Here is a 19,625-nt window from a genome sequence, read left to right as displayed (position 1 = left end):
TGATAGATACCTATTTTTAAAGCTTGTGTGTTTTCCCCCTAACATATATTTAATCTCTGATTAGTCAAGACTTTTTTGATGGTGCAGAGGTGAGGTGAAACTCTTCAAATAGCAAGCAATACAAACAGCCATCACCATCTGGATTTGCTGGGCCCGGCGGGGTCATTTCTGGGCTCTGTGGGCTGTCCTGTATTTTAAGAGCCGTGTCCCTTTGTTGATCTATTCTCTCACTCGACGTTTGCGTGTGTATAGGTTTCCACACCTGTCAAATCAGGTGCTTGTGGGGAGGTGTGGAAAGCGAGAGGAGGGAATGCTGTATACAGCTGCGTGGTTGTCCCTAGTCAGTAACTCAGGAGGTGAACGTTAATTCCTGGGATGTGTGCACATATGTGAAAAGAGGTCACGCTCATATTTTAGGTTGGCATAGGCCCTCTCCATGCATGTTTGCAGGGGGGGCCTCCAGGGCTGGAAGTGGCAGAGAGCTGCAGGTTCTGACCTCCATGCAGAGGCAGGGTGGGGGCTGCAGGAAGTGGGATTCGGACACTTTGACTTTGGAGGGGTGGATGTCTTACTGCCTCTCTCTCCTCCTCCTGCTCCAGGGAAGCGGGGGAACTGCAGGTGCTCCTGGAGAACGCGGCAGAACCGGGCCCCTGGGAAGAAAGGTTTGTCTGGACAAGGGCAACGCGTGTTTCTGGAGGCCAAGCCGCCCCTCCCCCAAATACCCCATCCTGGCTCCCTCATCTGTCAGTCTGTCCAGCTGCTTGGTGTGCACATCCTTCTCCCCTCTGGTCTCTTCCACCCGCTGCCCCTGCTGACAGCGGCTAGGCCGGGGGATCACCGTCCCCGCCTCGAGGGTGTGCATGGGCTGTGAGCAGTGGATTGGTGTGTATTCGCGTAGCTAGGACACCAGCCACTACTGGCCTGCCGCATCTAAGTCCGGGCTTGTGAGGACGGCTCAAGGAGCCCAGGGCACATAGGCAGCCCCCAGGACTGCCTCCGGATGCTTCGTGTGTTCTCCAGATGGTCCAGCAGTCTCACTGGCCACATGCAGCTGGTCCAAGGGCCCCAGAGCCCAGCGGCTTTGGGTAACAGCAGCTTGCTGGTTTCAGGCTGACAGTCTACAAGCCCCGGGAAGAGCTGCTGTCCTTCGTCTGAGACGCAGCATTTCTCAGGGAGAGCAGTGAGTTCGGGCCACTCAGCCTTGCCTCTCTGCCCTGAGTGAGGCGTCGGGGTTTCACTGCTGACTCCACGCAGCCCTCTTTCCTGTGCCTGCCTCTCTCTCCTCCCCGGCAGCCTGTCCCCTTGCTGTAATGATGGAAAAAACAAGCATAGAAGCCTGCCTGGATTCTCTTCCAGGAGTTCACGCATGAGCCCTGCAATGTAAAAAACTCACTAACCTCAAAATCTAAAAGGTGAAGCTAGCAGCTTATGGGAGCCTGCCAGTGACATCATGCAGAGCAAGCGCAGTCCTGAAACCACAGTTTGAGTCGTCTCAGCCCCATTTCTCATGTCTAGGGTGAGCCCGGAGATCCAGGACCTAAGGGGAGCATCGGGAACCGGGGTCCTCGTGGGGAGACGGTAAGGTCGCCACGTGCATGGGCCCCCGGCTTCTGTCGACTCTGCTGAGATGCTCGGGGAGCAGGCAGTTGGGTCTTGGGCTGGGCTGGGCTTTGTCATTGCTGCTTGGGTTGGTTCCATGCAGTGACAAGCTGCTTCTTATGTTACTGGGGATATGATTGAAAATAGTGAAACTTGGTGCATATGAGTTTTGAAATACTTCTTATTTCATTGGAGAGGTAGTGAATAAAGGCAGGTTCTCTAGATTGTTTTTTCTGAGGAGTGAATGTGGCAGTGTCTTGACCCTCGAACCACCTTCATTTCAGGTCTTGCAAATGCTTTTCAAGTCCGACTTAGATGGAGCTTTTCTGTAAAGAAATAAATGTCCTTGGTTTAAAATGGAGTGAGCTTTGATAAGATCTCAGTTCAGATTGAAACAGTTTGTTTTGAATGAGATATGAAAGTGAAAGTGTTAGTTGCTCACTCCTGTCTGACTCTTTGCGACCCCATGGACTGTAGCCTGCCAGGCTCCTCTTGCCATAGAATTCTCCAGGCAAGAAGACTGGAGTGGGTTGCCATGCCCTCCTGCAGGGGACCTTCCTAACCCAGGGATCAAACCCAGGCCTGCCACATTGGCAGCCATGTTCTTTACCATCTGAGCCACCTGGGAAGGAATGAGATATCCCAGAATGGAAATTCTTACTTTGGGAATTCATTTTAAAAATTTTTAAAAATCCTCTAACTGCTCACTTACAATAATGTTGTAACATATATCTAGGAAAAAAATATCTCCAGCACATTGGGGAGTTTCCTAAGATGAGTTATGACACCTAAATACTCCATACATGGGCCAGGTTGATCTGACCCATGATCCCAAAGCTTGAAAATATTACTCTTGTGTTTGTAATTTCTCTGCAGTGAATGGCAGCTTAAAAATCCATTGCTATTGCTTAGTCTCAGAAGCAGAGGGGAAAAGTAAAATCAAACTTTAAAAACTACTCAAATCATTGAAAAAAAAATCTCTTCTTGATTCTGTCTCTATTAATTTGGGGCAACAGCTCTTTAGTTGTTTAAAACTGTAAATTAACTAAGGAGCATGTTCTGCATGTGTTTTAGAGGTATTATTGTATATTTCAAGTACATTCTTCTGATTCTTTTGGAATAATGAACAGTGTCCAGTTCGGAGAGCCCCCCAGGAGAGAGTGATAGGGACGAGTCTCCGAGTACAGGGAGACAGGTTTTAGGAAAAAAGGAGATCTAGAGCTGGGACCTGGAAGGAAGGGAAGGGGCGCCCAGGAGAGGGGAGCAGGGGCTGAGCAGAGAAGACGCAGGAAGGTATAGACTGAGTCCCATGTTCTTTGTTTGAAGTAGAATCAAAGACTCATGGGGCTTCCCTGGTGGCTCAGTGGTGAAGAATTTGCTTGTCAATGCAGGAGATGTGAGTTCAGCCCCTGGGTTGGGAAGATCCCCTGGGAAGGAAATGGCAACCCACTCCAGTATTCTTGCCTGGGAAGTCCCATGGACAGAGAAGCTTGGTGGGCTACAGTCCATGGGGATGAAAAAGAGTCAGACATGACTTAGCAACTAAACCAACAACAACAAAGACTCATAGATCCATAGGTCAAGGTGACCTTCAAGAGTCCTATGAACTCTAAGATTCCCTGGTTCCATGACTCTTTAACTCTACATCCAAACAGCATCATTACCAATAGCTTGTAGCAGTTTTTTACATTGTAGTCCATGAAGCTTACCCACCTATAGACACGGTCTGGTTCACACTGAAGGGTGGGTGGGTGTAGGAACTTTCCCCTGAACTATACCTTGATCTGACGCACTGCTCAAGGCTTTGGACAAAGAAGGTTGCGGAGCGCCTGACATGGATCCCTGCAGCAATGCATCTTTCCATTCTTTCAGGGAGATGATGGGCGAGATGGAGTTGGCAGTGAAGGACGCAGAGGCAAGAAAGTATGTATCTGCCGAGGAGTCTTGAACTCTGACATGTTGTAGTTTTAAAGATTTATCTCACAGAATTTAATCGTAACATGGTGAACTTCTTCTCTTGGTGACACTAGATCGATTTCTTTTCTGCTTGAGAATAATTTATGTTAGATGATTTTACGTTGGGACCCAAATATTGAGTCATTTATTTATCTTCTATAGGGAGAAAGAGGATTCCCTGGATACCCAGGTCCAAAGGTAAGCATTCCCCTAGTGGGTAGACATCTTCATTGTTTTGAATGAGTCTGATGGGAGCACGGCTGAAGGTCACCGTATCTTGGGTCTAGTCGCGGGTTAGACATGAACTGAGTGACCCTGGGAAAGACCCAACTTCTCTAAGACCTTCCTTCATCAGTCAGATGAAGATGACGATAAGCACTTGGCGTGGCCTTTGTGAGGATTAAAAGAAATGACACTGCAATAAAATATAATCTGTAAACATGCATGCATGCATGCTAAGTTGCTCAGTCGTGTCTGACTCTGTGTGACCCCATGGATAGCAGCCCACTAGGCTCCTCCGTCCACAGGATTCTCTAGGCAAGAACACTGGAGTACGTTGCCGTTTAAGGAAATGGCAACCCACTCCAGTGTTCTTGCCTGGAAAATCCCATGGACTGAGGAGCCTGGTAGGCTACAGCCCATGAGGTCACAAAGAGTCAGACACGACTGAGCGACTTCACTTTCACTTTCTCCAGTAATCTATATAATGCTGTCATTAATGTGAATTCTAAGTTCAATAACCTTAGACTAAATCTGATAACTCAGTGGAAAAGTCCATCAATGTCCAGCCACATCCATTTGGCTGCCCTGGGAAGTGTGATTCGGAGGTCCCCAGGGACCCTCAGTTGGACTTGCCATTCCAGAGCTTAATGTGCTTCTTCCTGGCTGTCTTCCCAGGGCAATCCTGGTGAGCCAGGGACAGATGGACCACTGGGACCCAAAGGCGTCAGAGGCCGAAGGGTAAGTTTGCCTGCCCCTCGGCTGAAGGTGGAGAATCAGAACCTTCGTGGCAGCAGGCCTGAACCCTGAAGACTCCACTGCTTCTTTCAGAGTTACCTTTCTTCACTGTGACCCGGCTGGAGTTGTGGGGGTGGGAGCAGAGGAGCCCTCACCCTGGACGGACGTCCCCCTGACCCCCTGCAGCGGTGCCAGTGCTGTCTCCCTTTGGTTATGCTTCCCTGCAGGGAGGCCTGGAGGGCCCCCTCCTCCGATGCATCTCGAGGGTCACTAGTCCACGGTCCACTCCATGCATGGCACCAGGGGACTCAGAATGAGTGACGTTGAAAGTCTGTGTGGACACAGTCGGTCATGCCCACTGGATGTTGCAGACAGGATTCCATGAGATGCACAAAGTGCTCACCAGGGTTCCAGGCTCGGGTCGAGCAAGGCTGAGACCACGTATTCCCTTGCCTCCCCATTGTGCTAAGACTCCTCTTTCTTAAGCTACTTTCCGTTGTGTGTTTTTCTCCCTAGAGGATATTTACTCATCCTCTAAAATTGCACTGAGTCTTGAATTAGCAATTCATGACCTAGAAACAGGGAAAGGTGTCTCACAGGTATTTTTAGCTTAAAATACAGTTAAATGCATCATCATTATCCTGTTAATTTGCTCAGTGAGGACTTTCAAACTAGATCATTTACTACTCATGATGAAGTTTGAAAACACTGGCCTGGTTCTCTACATTCGAAGAATAAGCTCATGATTTGTCAGTTACTGATTTCTTGCACGTCCATCGTGGTCTTATTAAAGGTTCTCAGGCCAGCATCTTCTCCCCTTGACCTGCCAGAGAACAGAGTTTGGGGAGATGCACTCTCTTTTGTTAGGGCCACTTGTCCCTACACTGAAGGTCTCTTGAAATGAGAGATTCCTCTTGGTGATGAGGGACGTTGGACAAGATCACATCTACTATCCCGTCCAACTGTAGGAACTGAGAATTCTCCACTTTCTGTCACAACTGAGACATGTTTATTCTGCTTCCAGGGAAACTCGGGACCTCCAGGGATAGCTGGACAGAAGGGAGACCCCGGTTACCCAGGGCCATCTGTAAGTACCTACCCATTCCCAGTCAAGCTGCCTGAGGGCTGGGAGCCTTCCACATGGTCCTTGAAGACTTTCCACTATCTCCTTTCCTTATGAAAGGGTTGTCTGCATTTTTGTTGTTTATTTGCTTTTTAACCAGTTCGCTTATTGATATCACAATGAAGAAAAGACTTTTTGAATTTTAGAGTACCAAGACAACGGTAAAGCAAACTTCATGCAAAATTCTGTAATCCAGGGTGTATTGTAAGTTGCCTTTAAAATTTCCTAGTGTAGGTTTTGAGGTTTGTGTAGAGGGCAAAGAAAAGTAAACACATCTAAATACCTCTTGATTGCATCTTGAGGAAGGTTAGTAGAGATCTCGGTTCGGAGGAGACTCCCTTTGGGCTATAAAGTCCCCGAGGGATTCGTAGTCGGAACCCCACTAGTGACCTGCCACCTGGAACCATGGGGGCGCCCTTCTCCAGCCCGTACACATTCTTCATTACAAATGTCTTTGTTTCCTTGCTTGAATTCCTCCCGGTACTGTCTCCTGACATTGAAATTGATGAAGTTCAAAGAAGAGTGGGGAAGATAACGCAGGAAGGAAAATAATCCCTGAAAGAACATGTTAAAGGGTTGAGCTGGTTGAACCCAGGAGAAGAAGGCAGAGGCAGGGGTCTAACTGAGGGGAACCTTTAATGGGCGATGGTTAGTCCAGTGGCAGTGGGAGGTGCGCAGGCACAGCTGGACGGAAGGATGCTGGCTAGCCCACGAGACGATGGCCTGACCCTCGGCAGCCACAGGCTGGGATGAGATGTCGAGGGCAGCTCTGGGTGTATCCTGGGGGTGGAATCCAGCCAGAATCCGACCCGGAGCCTCAAGGTAGCTCTGTTGACTCCCGGGTGTCCCTCCTGCGACAGGACGTGGGAAGCCTAGGGGCAGAGTGGGGGGAAAGGCAGATCTGTTCTGGGGGAAGTGGCTTTTAGACCCAAGCTCGAATGTGTGGTTTACCCTGATTGGTGGTGAGCATCCTGGTTTCCAGGGTGCAGGGCTGTTAACCTCAACTGGAGATACTTCTGTCTCCCTTTTGCTCCTGGAGCAGTTGAGTCAAATTTAGAGGGAGAGCCTGTGAACAATCAAGGCCAGCCAGGGACCCCCTCACTTCCTCTGGTGTGCGTCCGTGGGCCCGGGCTCTTCCTCTGCAGGATGCTCCACGTGTGCGAGGTCTCAGCCGGCCGTCCTTGTTTTGCAGGGTTACAAAGGCAGCAGAGGCGACTCGATGGACGTAAGTTGCATGCGTGCTGCTCTCGCCCTCGCCCTGTGAGCCTCCTGTCTGCCTTCTTACGTCTTCTCTCCTCCCTTTTGCAGCAATGTGCGCTGGTCCAGAGCATCAAAGATAAATGCCGTAAGTACGCTGTTTTCTGCTGTCTGCACCGCGGTTTTATTCTTGCGTGTGGAAGCCCGGTGGACGTGGCTTTCATGCTCCTCTGTTCTTTTCCAGCTTGCTGTTACGGTAAGTTATCTCGGTGACTGGACTTCCTTCTGAGGGAAGCAGAAGTCCCCTTTTCCGGTAAGTAGTGTGTCTGTGAACCCCTCCCCCACCCACTTCCCACAGGGCCCCTGGAGTGCCCCGTCTTCCCAACGGAGCTGGCTTTCGCCTTGGACACCTCCGAGGGGGTCACCCAGGACATGTTCAGCCGGATGAGGGAGGTGGTCCTCAAGATTCTGGACGACCTGACCATCGCCGAGAGCAACTGCCCACGGGGGGCCCGCGTGGCTGTGGTCACCTACAACAACGAGGTCACCACGGAGATCCGCTTTGCCGACTCCAAGAAGAAGTCCATCCTCCTGGACAAGATCAAGAACCTCCAGGTGTCGCTGACCTCCAAGCAGCAGAGCCTGGAAACCGCCATGTCCTTTGTGGCCAGAAACACGTTTAAGCGGGTGCGGAGCGGGTTCCTGATGAGGAAGGTGGCGGTGTTCTTCAGCAGTAGGCCCACGAGGGCATCCCCGCAGCTCCGGGAGGCTGTGCTTAAGCTCTCAGATGCCGGGATAACACCCTTGTTCCTCACGAGCCAGGAGGATCGGCAGCTGATCAACGCCCTACAGGTCTGTGTTCCGGGCCTCCTGGGCTCTGAGCAGGCACTCGGGCACATCCATGCCCAAATCTGGGACCAGTTTGCACCCTATAGCTTCTCAAAGCATCCAGATGAGGCTGGTATCCAAGCTGAGATTTCTAGAACAGCCTGATGGCTCTGGCACTAGTGCGACTTACTGTGCCTGTGGCTTATTCCCACCAGGTCCCTCCTCGAATCTTGGGAGAGATGCTCCCAGGCTGACCCTGGGAGCCCTCCCTCCCTTAGGGACATCAGCAAGCCAGCCTCCAGACTGCATCCCTATTCAAGCATTTCTCAGCCAGGCTGCCATCTAACAATTAAACAAGTCATTTAAACAAAGAACAAGGAAGCTTTAGCTTCTGCCTGTGAAGCAGCTAAGTACTCCATTGTCATTTGCTTAAATAACTTGTGTAATTGTTATAATGATATATATGTATATAAAATAATTGACTAATCAGTCAATCAGTCTTTGCCCAATGCCGATCCTGGTTGTGCTGTCCAAGATGGGTGGATGATGGTCAAGAAGGAAAACAGCGAGACCAGGATCTTGGCTCACTTTTAGTTCAGTCACCTTCTGGCTTCAAGTCACTGAAAGTAACATGGCCCTCCCCCTTACCTCTCTGTGGCTCAGCTGCAACAGATGCAGAAGGGCGAGCTGGTCTCTAACATCTTCCTTTCCAAACCAAGTAGGCTATGGTTTTATCAGTGCCATGTCAGCCAGGGAGAGTTGGGTCACTGGTACCATCTCTCAGGGTTTGTTCTGCCAAACTTCAGGCCAGTTTGAGCACCAAGTATTGGGTTGGGTCTCTGCCTTGGGTTCACCAGCTGTTTGTTCCTAGCAGGGTCTCATGTGTGTACATCTCCCCTTGTGAGGGCCAGGTGATCCAGAACCTTGTGTGTTCCTTTTTATCTGCTTATTTACTGGCTTCACTGGGTCTTTGCTGCTGCGCATGGGCTCTCTCTAGTTGGAGTAGTCGGGCTTCTCACTGCAGTGGCTGCTTTTGCAAAGCACGGGCTGCAGGTGCACAGGCTCAGTAGTTGTGGCACACAGGTTTCATTGCCCTGAGGCATGTGGGATCTTCCTGGACCAGGGATTGAACCTGAGTCCCCCTGCACTGGCAAGCGGATTCTTAACCATTGGACCACTAGGGAAGTGCCACCATGCGTGTTTCTCAAAAGGATAGTTTCAGGCAGTCAATTATTCATTCATTCAATTATTCACAAAATAAATCATTACTGATGGTGTGTCAGAAGCTGTGATTGGCAGGACTTATTAAATCTTCTGGAAGTGATTGCTTGTTTTGTTGTAAAATCCCTTTCTGGACCTTGGCACATGAAAGAAGGATGGAGCCAACATTGGCTAGTTGCTATTATTGTTGCTAGAAATAACAGTTAACATTGAGGTCCCTGCTGCTTACTGGAGACTATACCAGGCACTTTAGCTTCATTACCTAATTTAATCTTCCAAATAACTTCATGGGAATCTACCATTAATCCCAGATTGCAGCAGAGGAAACTGAATTCCAGAGAAGTTAAATAACTTTGCTTCAGGTCCAGCAGAGAGTGCAGGAGAGGGGTTTGAACTCCAGCTCATCTCACTGGAAGGAAACCTATGCTTTTCTATTATAATCAGTGCCTTCCTTCCTAACCCTACTTCCTAAGAAAGAGGAGCTATTGGGGGGTTATTTGATTGATGTGACTCTAATGTTTTCTTCAGCTGTATTTATGGTAACATCCAGTATATTCCAGTATATGAACATTTCTTTTTGTTTAAACCAGATCAATAACACAGCGGTGGGACATGCCCTTGTCCTTCCTGCTGGCGGAGACCTCACGGACTTCTTGAAGAATGTCCTGACTTGTCACGTCTGCTTGGGTAAGCTGCTTCTCCAAGAGGAAAGCCTGTCCAGCTGCAATTGTGAAACACACCGTCCACAGGGAGACACTGAGTGAATAATCACCATCTGTACAAAAAGCCTGAGTTAAACGAAGACTCACATGGCCCTGTATTTACCAGTGTAAATGGTGCACATGTAGCTTCCATGCTTGAAGCTGACTCCCCCCAAATAGAGCCTGTCTCTGCTAGGAGAGCATGGGGTTCCATAGGTAATAAAGGAGCAAGAGGGCTCTGCTTACGTTTTGACCTTGGAGCCCAGAATTTAATAATCTGGCTTTGTGACTTCCTGGAAAACATTCTTCAAGGAGTGGCAAAGAAGTAAGGTGTTTTTCTTTCCTTCCCCCTTTTTTTACTCTTTCATTATGCCAGAAGTGTTCATTGCTCAATCATGTCTGACTCTTTGTGAGCCCATGGACTATAGCCTGCCAAGCTCCTCTGTCCATGGGATTCTCCAGGCAAGAATACTGGAGTAGGTTGCTATGCCCTCCTCCAGGGGATCTTTCTGACCCGGGGATCGAACCCAAAGCCATATTAAAAAGGATTTTAGCTTGCTGATTAGTTTCCCCTGGTAAGTGTTAGGTGATAAAAAACTGAAATCTGGCCACAATAATGTCAGCAAGGTATACAGTTTATACAATATGTGACAATTTTAATGACCCCAGACCCCCTGCAGACTGACGTGTGGTTTCTCACTCTGAGAGTGACAGAATAAACAGGCTGCCACGCTTCTTTCTAGACATCTGCAACATCGACCCATCCTGTGGATTCGGCAGCTGGAGGCCTTCCTTCAGGGACCGGAGGGCAGCAGGCAGTGACGTGGACATCGACATGGCTTTCATCTTAGATAGCTCCGAGTCCACCACCCCGTTTCAGTTCAACGAGATGAGGAAGTACATCGAGTACCTGGTCCGACAGCTGGACGTGAGCCTGGACCCCAAGGCCTCCCAGCACTTCGCCCGCGTGGCTGTGGTGCAGCATGCGCCCTACGAGGCGGTGGACAATGCCAGCGTGCCGCCCGTGAAGGTGGAGTTCTCCCTGACTGACTATGGCTCCAAGGAGAAGCTGCTGGCCTTCCTCGGCAGCAGGATGACCCAGCTGCAGGGGACCAGGGCCTTGGGCCGCGCCATCGACTACACCATCCAGAACATCTTTGAAAGTGCGCCCAACCCCCGGGACCTGAAGATCGTGGTGCTGATGCTGACGGGCGAGGTGCAGAAGCAGCAGCTGGAGGAGGCCCAGAGAGCCATCCTGCAGGCCAAGTGCAAAGGCTACTTCTTCGTGATCCTGGGCATTGGCAGGAAGGTGAACGTCAAGGAGCTGTACAGCTCTGCCAGCGAGCCCAACGACGTCTTCTTCAAGCTGGTGGACAAGTCGACGGAGCTCAACGAGGAGCCCCTAATGCGCTTCGGGAGGCTGCTGCCATCGTTCGTCAGCAGTGAGTCCTGCGTGCCCTTGGCTCCAGGGGCGGGCCCGTGGGTTTGGGAATGATAGCTGGTGTCCCCACATCGACCTGTCCATTCATTCAACCGGTGTCTATTGGCATCTCCCACGTCCCAGACACACTGGTAGGAGCCGGGGTTGCAGTGGACATAGATGGGAATCCTGCCTTCTTTCACTTGTTTGTTCAACCAGACTTGACCAGGCTTCTCCCAGCCACAGGCTGTGCTCCTGGGGGTTAATGGTCGAGGCGGGCACAGGGGTCAAGTGCACATTTATTAAGCCCGACACTAAGTATGCTGGTAAGTCACACTGAAGTGTGTCCTGAGGGGGACCAGGGAAGCTTCTAGATGGAGCAGAGTTGATCTGATCTTACCCCCTAACCCCACACTTGGCTGCTTCGAGCCTTTGCTGTTGCGGCTCTCCCTCCTTGAAATGCTCTCCACCCTGCTTCAGCAGCGAATCCATGTTCATCTTCAAAAATTCCCTCCATGTGCCCCTTCTCACCGGGATGCTCCCCACGCCCAGGGCTTGAGCATCACTGATCTGGATGCTGTACTTCCTGCATTTGTTACATGGCCTCTCGTCATTCATTTCTGGATCTGTGGTCCCCGTAGACCACACGTCCTGGAGGAGCTGTGTCATTCACCACTGCCTTGTCCAGAGTCAGCAAAGGAAAGTCTTACAAACAAGGGAGCTTTATAAAGTATACACTGCCCCCTCCACTCCATAAAATTTTAGGGGAAAAAAAAAGGTAAAGCAAAGCTAGGCCAGCAAGTTCATGCAGGGGTCACTATTCCTGTCTTCAGAAGTTTAAAAACAGAAGCCTCCTTAAATAGCATTGAGAAAATGTTGACAGTAATGTCAACATTGTCAATGTTGATTCTCATTTGACGTTCAAGAGCTTGGAGCTTACTTACCTCTGCACTTGATTTCTCCTCTATTCCTGTCTTCCTGCACACTGAGTAAATGTTACCTTTAACCTGATCACCCAAATATTGCCAAATAGAAGATACTGATTTAAGATGTTTTATGGACTGAGAACTATTACACTTCATGTTTCAAATCACTGGATTTAGGTCATCTGGAAGAATGAATTACTTCAACAAGTATTTATGGACTACTTACTGTGTGATCCACTTAACTCCTTAGCAGAGTAATTTTAATTTGCATGTGGTTCACATGCACTTAATTTTTTTTTTTCTCTCTAGGTAAAGATGCTTTCTACCTGTCCCCAGATATCAGGAAACAGTGTGATTGGTTCCAAGCAGACCAACCGGCAAAGAATCTTGTGCAGTTTGGTTACAAACAAATGTAAGTGATTATAAGTGTCTCAGAAGCTAGAGTGCTAGAGGGCATGCACAGGTCCTTTAGCCAACAGATAACTTTATGGGGTGAGGATGTTGAAATCCAGAAAATGGGACTTCCCAAAGGTCACATGGAGCATTTCAGGAGAAGAATCTGTTGTCTCCATTGGTTTTTGCTGTGTAACAAACTACCTGAAACTTAGTGGCTGACAATAACAACTGTTTAATTTGCAATTCTGTGGGCTGGTGGGTTTTGTTTGGGCTCAGCTGGGCAGTTCTTCTGGCCTCTAAGGGGCTCATTTACATGCTTGTGATCAGCTGCTGGTCAGCTATGGACTGATGGTCTGGGGTGGTCTGACACTTGTCTCTGCTCTATGTGGCAAGCCTGGATTTGTGCCCAAGGAGACTGGACAGGGTTCCAAGAGTGAAGATGAAAGTGGGCAAGCCCCCCTGAGGTCCAGGCTGAAGCTGGCACACTTGTTCCCTATGCTCAGCTCCACTGGCCAAAGCCTGTCCAAAGCCAGCCTTGCTAGATTCAAGAGTAGGGAGCTGGACCTGTTGGGGAGACCTGCCACATCACACTGTTAAGAGCACGGGTACAGAGAAAGGTGGGCCATTGGGCCATATGTCCCAGATATCTAACTGGTGTGCAAGGATTTCCTATAGAAGGGTTAGACACATGAAGCAAAAAATGGACTCCAGTCTTCTTCTTAAAAGGATTAATGCTGTACTAGCATAGGTGATGGTGGCGACTGAAGGAGGCGACATGCATGATCTCCTGGAAAGAGCCATGAGGGGGCTGAGAGATGGGTAGGGCTGCGGTGCTCACAGTGATGCTGGCCACTTGGCACATGCTCTGTGGTCTTATGCTCAGCACTATTGTTGATGCCAAATCTAGGAGCAGAGAGGAGGGCAGGGTGGCTGTGTGATGGGGGTGCTGCACGAGGGGGACATGGTGACAGGAACCGGGGCCAAGCGCTGTGCCAGCAATCCATGCCCTCCGGGAGAGGATGGAGTGTCACACTCTGGGGAAAAGGCAGGTTTTGGCTGTTGAGTCCAAATGAGATGCAGATTCGAGTTAGCCTTGCAAAGTGACTTCCTGGCTTCTCCTGGCTGACCCCCAGGTGGCTTCTTCCTACCACCCTTATGTACTTCTCTCTGCACCCCTTAACTCCTTCAGCTCTTGCCTCTGTTCTCAGAGGGAGCGCTTTATGTCAGCCTCAGTTCAGTACAATCGCTCAGTCGTGTCTGACTCTGCAACCCCATGGACTGCAACATGCCAGGCTTCGCTGTCCATCACCAACTCCCAGATCTTGCTCAAACTCATGTCCATTGAGTCGGTGATGCCATCCAACCATCTCATCCTCTGTCGTCCCCTTCTCTTCCTGCCTTCAATCTTTCCCAGCATTGGGGTCTTTTCTAATGAGTCAGCTCTTCACATCAGGTGGCCAAAGTATTGGGAGTTTCAGTTTCAGCATCAGTTCTTCCAGTGAATATTCAAGACTGATCTCCTTAGGATGGACTGGTTGGATCTCCTTGAAGTCCAAGGGACTCTCAAGAGTCTTCTCCAACACCACATTTCAAAAGCATCAGTTCTTCGGTGCTCAGCTTTCTTTGTGATCCAACTCTCAAGTCCATACATGACCACTGGAAAAACCATAGCTTTGACTAGACAGACCTTTGTCAGCAAAGTAATGTCTCTGCTTTTTAACATGCTGACTAGGTTTGTCATAGCTTTTGTTCCAAGGAGAAAGTGTCTGCAGTGATTTTGGAGCCCCCAAAATAAAGTCTGTCACTGTTTCCATTGTTTCCACATCTATTTGCCATGAAGTGATGGGACCAGATGCCATGATCTTGGTTTTCTGAATGTTGAGTTTTAAGCCAACATTTTCTCTCTCCTCTTTAACTTTCATCAAGAGTCTCTTTAGTTCCTCTTCATTTTCTGCCATAAGGGTAAAAGCATGGTGAGCCTGGCAGGTTGGAAATCATTCCTAATCCAACAGTGCCCCTCCTCTGGTGCTGGTCCACAGGCTCTATTTTCCTAGCCTTTTAATATGATCTGTCTAATTTCCCTCGAATATTCCATCACGTCGGCTCAACTTTATCTTTAGGAAAACAGAATGAACAAAGCAACCTAGTGTCTGAAGTTTTATGATAGCATCTTGGACAAAATATACTGTATATTCCATATAGCATGACACTCCTATAAGACAATAATGATCGTCTCAGCATAAGAGACAAACAAAATTGGGTCTGTGCTGTCGTGTCTGCTGGTTATGTTGTTATTCTTTTTAAGGATTCAGAATAAATAAATAAATTGTGAGAGAAACAAGCACACACACAGAAATTAGTACAAACAAAATTGCGCAGTGAATACTGGGACTGAACTTATATGTCAACTTCGTGTTTTCCAGCTCAACACAGCACCTTGTTGAGTGGATACCTGCTTACAATGAAAGTAGCTGTTAAATGATCTTAGTTTTTGGGGTGTGTTTTTCAGTTGGTCAGTTTTTATAATTAGTTTGTTGTTGTTCAGTTGCTAAGTCATGCCTAACTCTTTCTGACCCTGTGGATTGTAACCTGCCAGGCTTCTCGGTGCTCCACTATCTCCTGGAATTTAGAGTATTATTTAAATATTATTTCATTTTTTATTATTCACTATTCATAAGTATTATTATAATGACAATATTTATTTTTGTTTCTTTACTCTCTCCCTGGTTTTACTTTATAAATTGAAAATAAGATGACAAGTATATTTATAGTACAATTGAAGTTTCACTTTTAATAATTCTGTTTTTTATATGCTGTTAAATGTCTTTTCTGTGGCACAGATCCTAAAAGGACACATTTAGTATATGTAATATTATATGTAATATATATAAACTACTACATGTGTTTTGCTGCGAGAGCAAATTTTACATGGCACATGGAATTGTGTCTTTGTTTTAAATGGCAGGAGAAAATATGTATGAGTCAAAATAACATTTAATATATTTTAACAGAAATGTTCCAAATAATGTCACTTCAAGTCCTACATCGAAACTGGTGACCACAACAAAGCCAGTGATCACCACCACCAAACCAGTAACAGTGGTGAACCTGCCAGCCTCAAAGCCAGCTGCCATGAGACCTGCGGGTGAGAGACCCACGGCTGGGAGATCCGAGGCCTCCAAGACTGAGGCCACCAAGGCTGAGGCCACCAAACCTGTGGCCACCAAACCTGTGGCCAGCAAGCCCGAGGCCTCCAAGACGGAAGCCACCAAACCTGTGGCCACCAAGACTGAGGCCACCAAGACTGACACTGCCAAGCCTGTGGCCGCCAAGACTGAGGCCACCAAGACTGAAGCTGCCAAATCTGTGGTCACCAAGGCTGAGGCTGCAAAACCCATGGCCACCAAGACTGAAGCCACCAAGACCGAGGCTGCAAAGCTCATGGCCACCAAGACTGAGGCCACCAAACCTGTGGCTGCCAGGCCCGAGGCTGCAAAGACAGACACAGCCAGACCTGCAGCAGCTGCGAAGGCTGCAGCAGCCAAACCTGCCCCTGCCAGACCCCCCGCTGCTGCCAGATCCACGGCCACGAGGTCCGAGGCCCCCAGGCCCCAGGCAGCCAGACTGGCTGCCAGCAGGCCCGCCACTGCTAAGCCCGTGGGTAAGAAAGCCACCAGCTCGCGCTGTTCCCATTTATTGTGTCCAGGGCTTGTCCCCGGAGCCTGTTACAAAGCAAAGCAGACACAGTCCTTGATCTGGGATCTGACATCTAGATGCAGTATCTTGAACGGTGCTGATCTGAGCATGGAATTACCAGAACATCGCTTATTTTCTGTATTCAAAAGCAATCTTTCTCTCCCCTGCCGCACACCCTGCGAGGCTGATGAGTTCCATGCAAAGAGCAAATGAAATAAATCCCCCTGCCTTTGCTGCCTGTTCTCCCACGCTCCCCACCCCAACCCCAAGCCTGCACCAGGTGAGCTCGGTAGTGACCCATTCTCTCCGGGATTTAGCATGTGGCCAGCCCCCGCCCCAGCTGGAGATGTGGTTGTCTTAGGCTAAAGGGAGAAGTTCTAAGCCAATGTAGAGTTTTAGACCCCGCTGAGGGACTGAGAGAAGGATAAAGCCTGTTGTCAGCTCTTAGGCAGTGAAAAAGATGTTTCTAGGCTTTAGTTCTGGAGCTAGACCTCCCTCTCTCAGACTATGACCCCCAAAGTTCTGGATGGAGCTTTGCAGTTACAAGCCTTGTCCCCACTGTGAAGCTCATACCCACAGAAAGGAAGCCCAGGCTTTGTGCTGTGGTTACCTTGGGGCATTTTGTTTAGCAAAGAGGAAAGTTAGAGCCAGACCATCCGTCTGTCCCTGCAGGCTGGACTGTGTGCTGGTACTGCCCTGGGGAAGAGTACATTCCAGGCTGGACTGGATTACCAGGGGCAGGCGGGCTTCACGGGACTCAGACTGTGTTGTTTTATTTTTCCCTCAAAGAAGACACTTAGAAGTTCCTTTGGAGTCACAAACTGAGTTGAAAAGTGAAGGCAGGATGTATGTGCTCCTGAAAAAGTGGACATTGTCTTCATTTTATGAACAGAGAGAGAGCAGGGATTCCTTCCAAGAATTTCAGGTCATGCCCTGACGTTCCATGATGTGTATTTAATAGACTGTTAATGATGGGGCTTATTCTGTCTTGAAGATTTCAGATTAAGCACGCTGGACTGTGCATTTTCAAAGTATCTTCTTAATTAGATTTTCGACAGAAAAAAAAAAAAGGTAGTGTTATACCTGGTGGATGAATGATGAGATTTTTGATTACTGTGATTTTCACATTTCGCATATGCTGGTAGTTACAGCATCAGTCTTCTCAGGAGCTTAAATGAGAAATTATTCCTCTGCCTCCCCTAAGCTTCAGATCAACTGTCTACTGGTACATGTCTTTCAGATTTCAGATTTCATCTCTGGCCTATGTGTTACAGTCATTTAGGGTTTTACTTTTTATCAATTAATTTTTTAAAGATTTTTTTTTATGAAGATCATTTTAAAAATTGTGTATCTGTTTGATTTTGTCTGTGCCAGGTCTGCCTTGATGCCAGGGCTATTCTCTAGGCGCAATGAGCAGGGCCCCCCTTGGGTTATGGGTCACGGTTCTTAGTGCTGCGGCTTCTGTTGAGCAGAGCGTGGGCTCTAGGTGCATGGCCTCCAGAAACTGCGACACACCAGTTTAGCAGCCCCTCGGCGTGTGGGATCTTCCTGGACCAGGGCTCGAACTTGTGTCCCTTGCACTGACAGGCAGATTCTTATCCACTGCACTACCAGGGAAGCCCCCAGGGTAGCATATTGTACCTCATGCTCCCTACACTCTCTCTATTCCGCAGTGAAGGCACCTCGCGAGGTCCACGTGTCCGAGGTCACAGAGAACAGTGCCAGGCTGCACTGGGAGAGGCCCGAGCCGCCCAGCCCTTACTTGTACAACCTCACCGTCACCTCGGCCCAAGATCAGGCTGTGGTCCTGAGGCAGAACCTCACTGGCACGGACCGCGTCATCGGGGGCCTGGTCCCTGGGCAGACTTATCACGTCACGGTGACCTGCTCCCTGAGGTCTCAGGTCAGAGCCGTCTACCAAGGCAGCTTCAGCACGAGTAAGTACTAGGTCGCCTGAAGGACAGTCGGTACCCCTCTCTGCACAAGACATCAAACGGGGCGGTCAGGGGAACAATTCCCATGCACTGGACCTTGTCCTGAAAAACAGCAACAAGGTTACAGTGAGATCCTGCACTTCCTGCTTGTACCGAACTCGATAAATTAACAAAAGGGAAACCGGGGTTCCTTGTGAACTATTACCCTGCCTTTGGGGTCCTGGGCTACTTGATGGAGGAGCCCTGACCCACGGGGCCCGAGTGTAGCCACTTCCTAGGGAGGAGGAAATATGCCCGTGGAACCTGGCTGGGTCTCAGCCACCCGCCGTGCCTGAGTGTCAGAAGCATGTTTTCGTGTTCAGTGAACGGAAAACACCCCGAGTCGCGCTCCGTAGGGAGTAACCAGGGAGCCCTTGGAGCTGCACCGTCCCAGCACTGCGGGACGTCCACAGCCCTGCAGAAAGGGCACCGGCGTGCCCCTCCCCCGGGCCCAGGGTGTCCTGCTCTGCCCTCTGCTGTGTGGGCCCCGTGGTGCCCGTGCTGCCCCGGGGTTTGCCCTTGCGTGCTTTCCTGGTCTCTGTTCAGGACAATGCCCCACCCCCAAGTTCTCCTGGACACCCCTCCCTTAGCCCCGGCTCTTCTCCACCCCTGCCGCTCCTGGGACGTGGAGGGGGAGGCTCCCACTCTTTTCCCCTGGGCCAGTGTCATTCACATCAAGGAACTATGAATGAGGATGGGCAGTTCCCATCTGTTACCATGCAATGCAGAAAGATATGAGTCCAAAGACCATTCAGCCCCAGGGCTCTGTTTCCTAGGATGGAAACAGCAGAAGTTACGTGGAAACTGTGAGGACCTGTCCCAAGTTCAGAGGCTCTCTGTTTGCTTGATGAGATGAATCAGACGTGCAGACACCAGACAGGAGTCGTGTGTGTAGAGACTTCTTGGGGCTCTGTGTCTCAGTGGCCCATCCTTACCTAAGACATAATCCAGAAAAGCAAGCCTGCCTCAGTCTCTTACTTTTCCAAATTACTTACTAGGGGTGAATCTTTTTCTTTTTCAGAGAAAATTCAGCTTCCACCTCCGCAAGCAGAGCGGTCAGCTTCTAGTGCAACCGTCAACCTAGTGGTGAGCACAGACCGGTTGGCTGGGAGTAAAGCAGGTGAGACATTGAAAATCTTAGGTGCATTGCAGCGCTAAGAAAGCATTCTTAGGGCTATGCTGGTGGGTCCAGTGGTTAAGACTCCGTCTTTCCACAGCAGGGGGCATGAGTTTGATTCCTGGTCGGGAAGCTAAGATCCCACGTGCTGTGTGGTGAGGCCAAACATTGAAAACAAAAGCGGAGATAAAAGCAGAACTCCATACTTCATACTTAAAAGGAGAAAGTTCAGTAAATTATACTACTTTTAAAAAAAGAGAATTCTTCTGAACAGTTTAATCTGCTGGGGTTCTAATTCTCAGACCAGGAGTGACTTGTATGGAGAATGTTCCAAAGTGGCTCTGTGTGGTCCATCCTGGTCTTAACTTCCATATTCCAAGTTCCAAATGGTGGCTTACCTTGCCTGTGCCGAGGTTCTTAGAAAAAGCTGACCAAGGGCAGCTTTGGGGGACTGTAGCCAGGAACTCATGAGTCCCTTAGTCATTTCCCCAGTGCCTCATCTTGGGACTTGAGTT

General features: G+C 49.2%; 1 protein-coding gene across 1 annotated transcript in view; it reads left to right on the top strand.

Moving 5' to 3' along the window:
- Nucleotides 1-19,625, top strand: part of COL6A3 (collagen type VI alpha 3 chain) — a 93,123-nt gene that overhangs the window by 62,156 nt on the left and 11,342 nt on the right. Inside the window, exons 27-44 of the mRNA XM_068965725.1 lie at nt 600-662; nt 1,516-1,578; nt 3,472-3,522; nt 3,718-3,753; nt 4,453-4,515; nt 5,537-5,599; nt 6,828-6,860; nt 6,944-6,980; nt 7,077-7,088; nt 7,191-7,684; nt 9,472-9,568; nt 10,326-11,024; nt 12,238-12,340; nt 15,336-15,469; nt 15,590-15,645; nt 15,823-15,985; nt 17,694-17,957; nt 19,015-19,113. Of these exons, the coding sequence (XP_068821826.1) occupies nt 600-662; nt 1,516-1,578; nt 3,472-3,522; nt 3,718-3,753; nt 4,453-4,515; nt 5,537-5,599; nt 6,828-6,860; nt 6,944-6,980; nt 7,077-7,088; nt 7,191-7,684; nt 9,472-9,568; nt 10,326-11,024; nt 12,238-12,340; nt 15,336-15,469; nt 15,590-15,645; nt 15,823-15,985; nt 17,694-17,957; nt 19,015-19,113 (2,530 nt within the window). The remainder of the gene's footprint in view (nt 1-599; nt 663-1,515; nt 1,579-3,471; nt 3,523-3,717; nt 3,754-4,452; nt 4,516-5,536; nt 5,600-6,827; nt 6,861-6,943; nt 6,981-7,076; nt 7,089-7,190; nt 7,685-9,471; nt 9,569-10,325; nt 11,025-12,237; nt 12,341-15,335; nt 15,470-15,589; nt 15,646-15,822; nt 15,986-17,693; nt 17,958-19,014; nt 19,114-19,625) is intronic.

This window comes from Capricornis sumatraensis, chromosome 2 (genome assembly GCF_032405125.1).
Source record: "Capricornis sumatraensis isolate serow.1 chromosome 2, serow.2, whole genome shotgun sequence".
Lineage (NCBI taxonomy): Eukaryota > Metazoa > Chordata > Mammalia > Artiodactyla > Bovidae > Capricornis > Capricornis sumatraensis.
The sequence above is the reverse complement of the archived record's forward strand: the minus strand, read 5'-3'. Positions and strand labels throughout refer to the sequence as shown.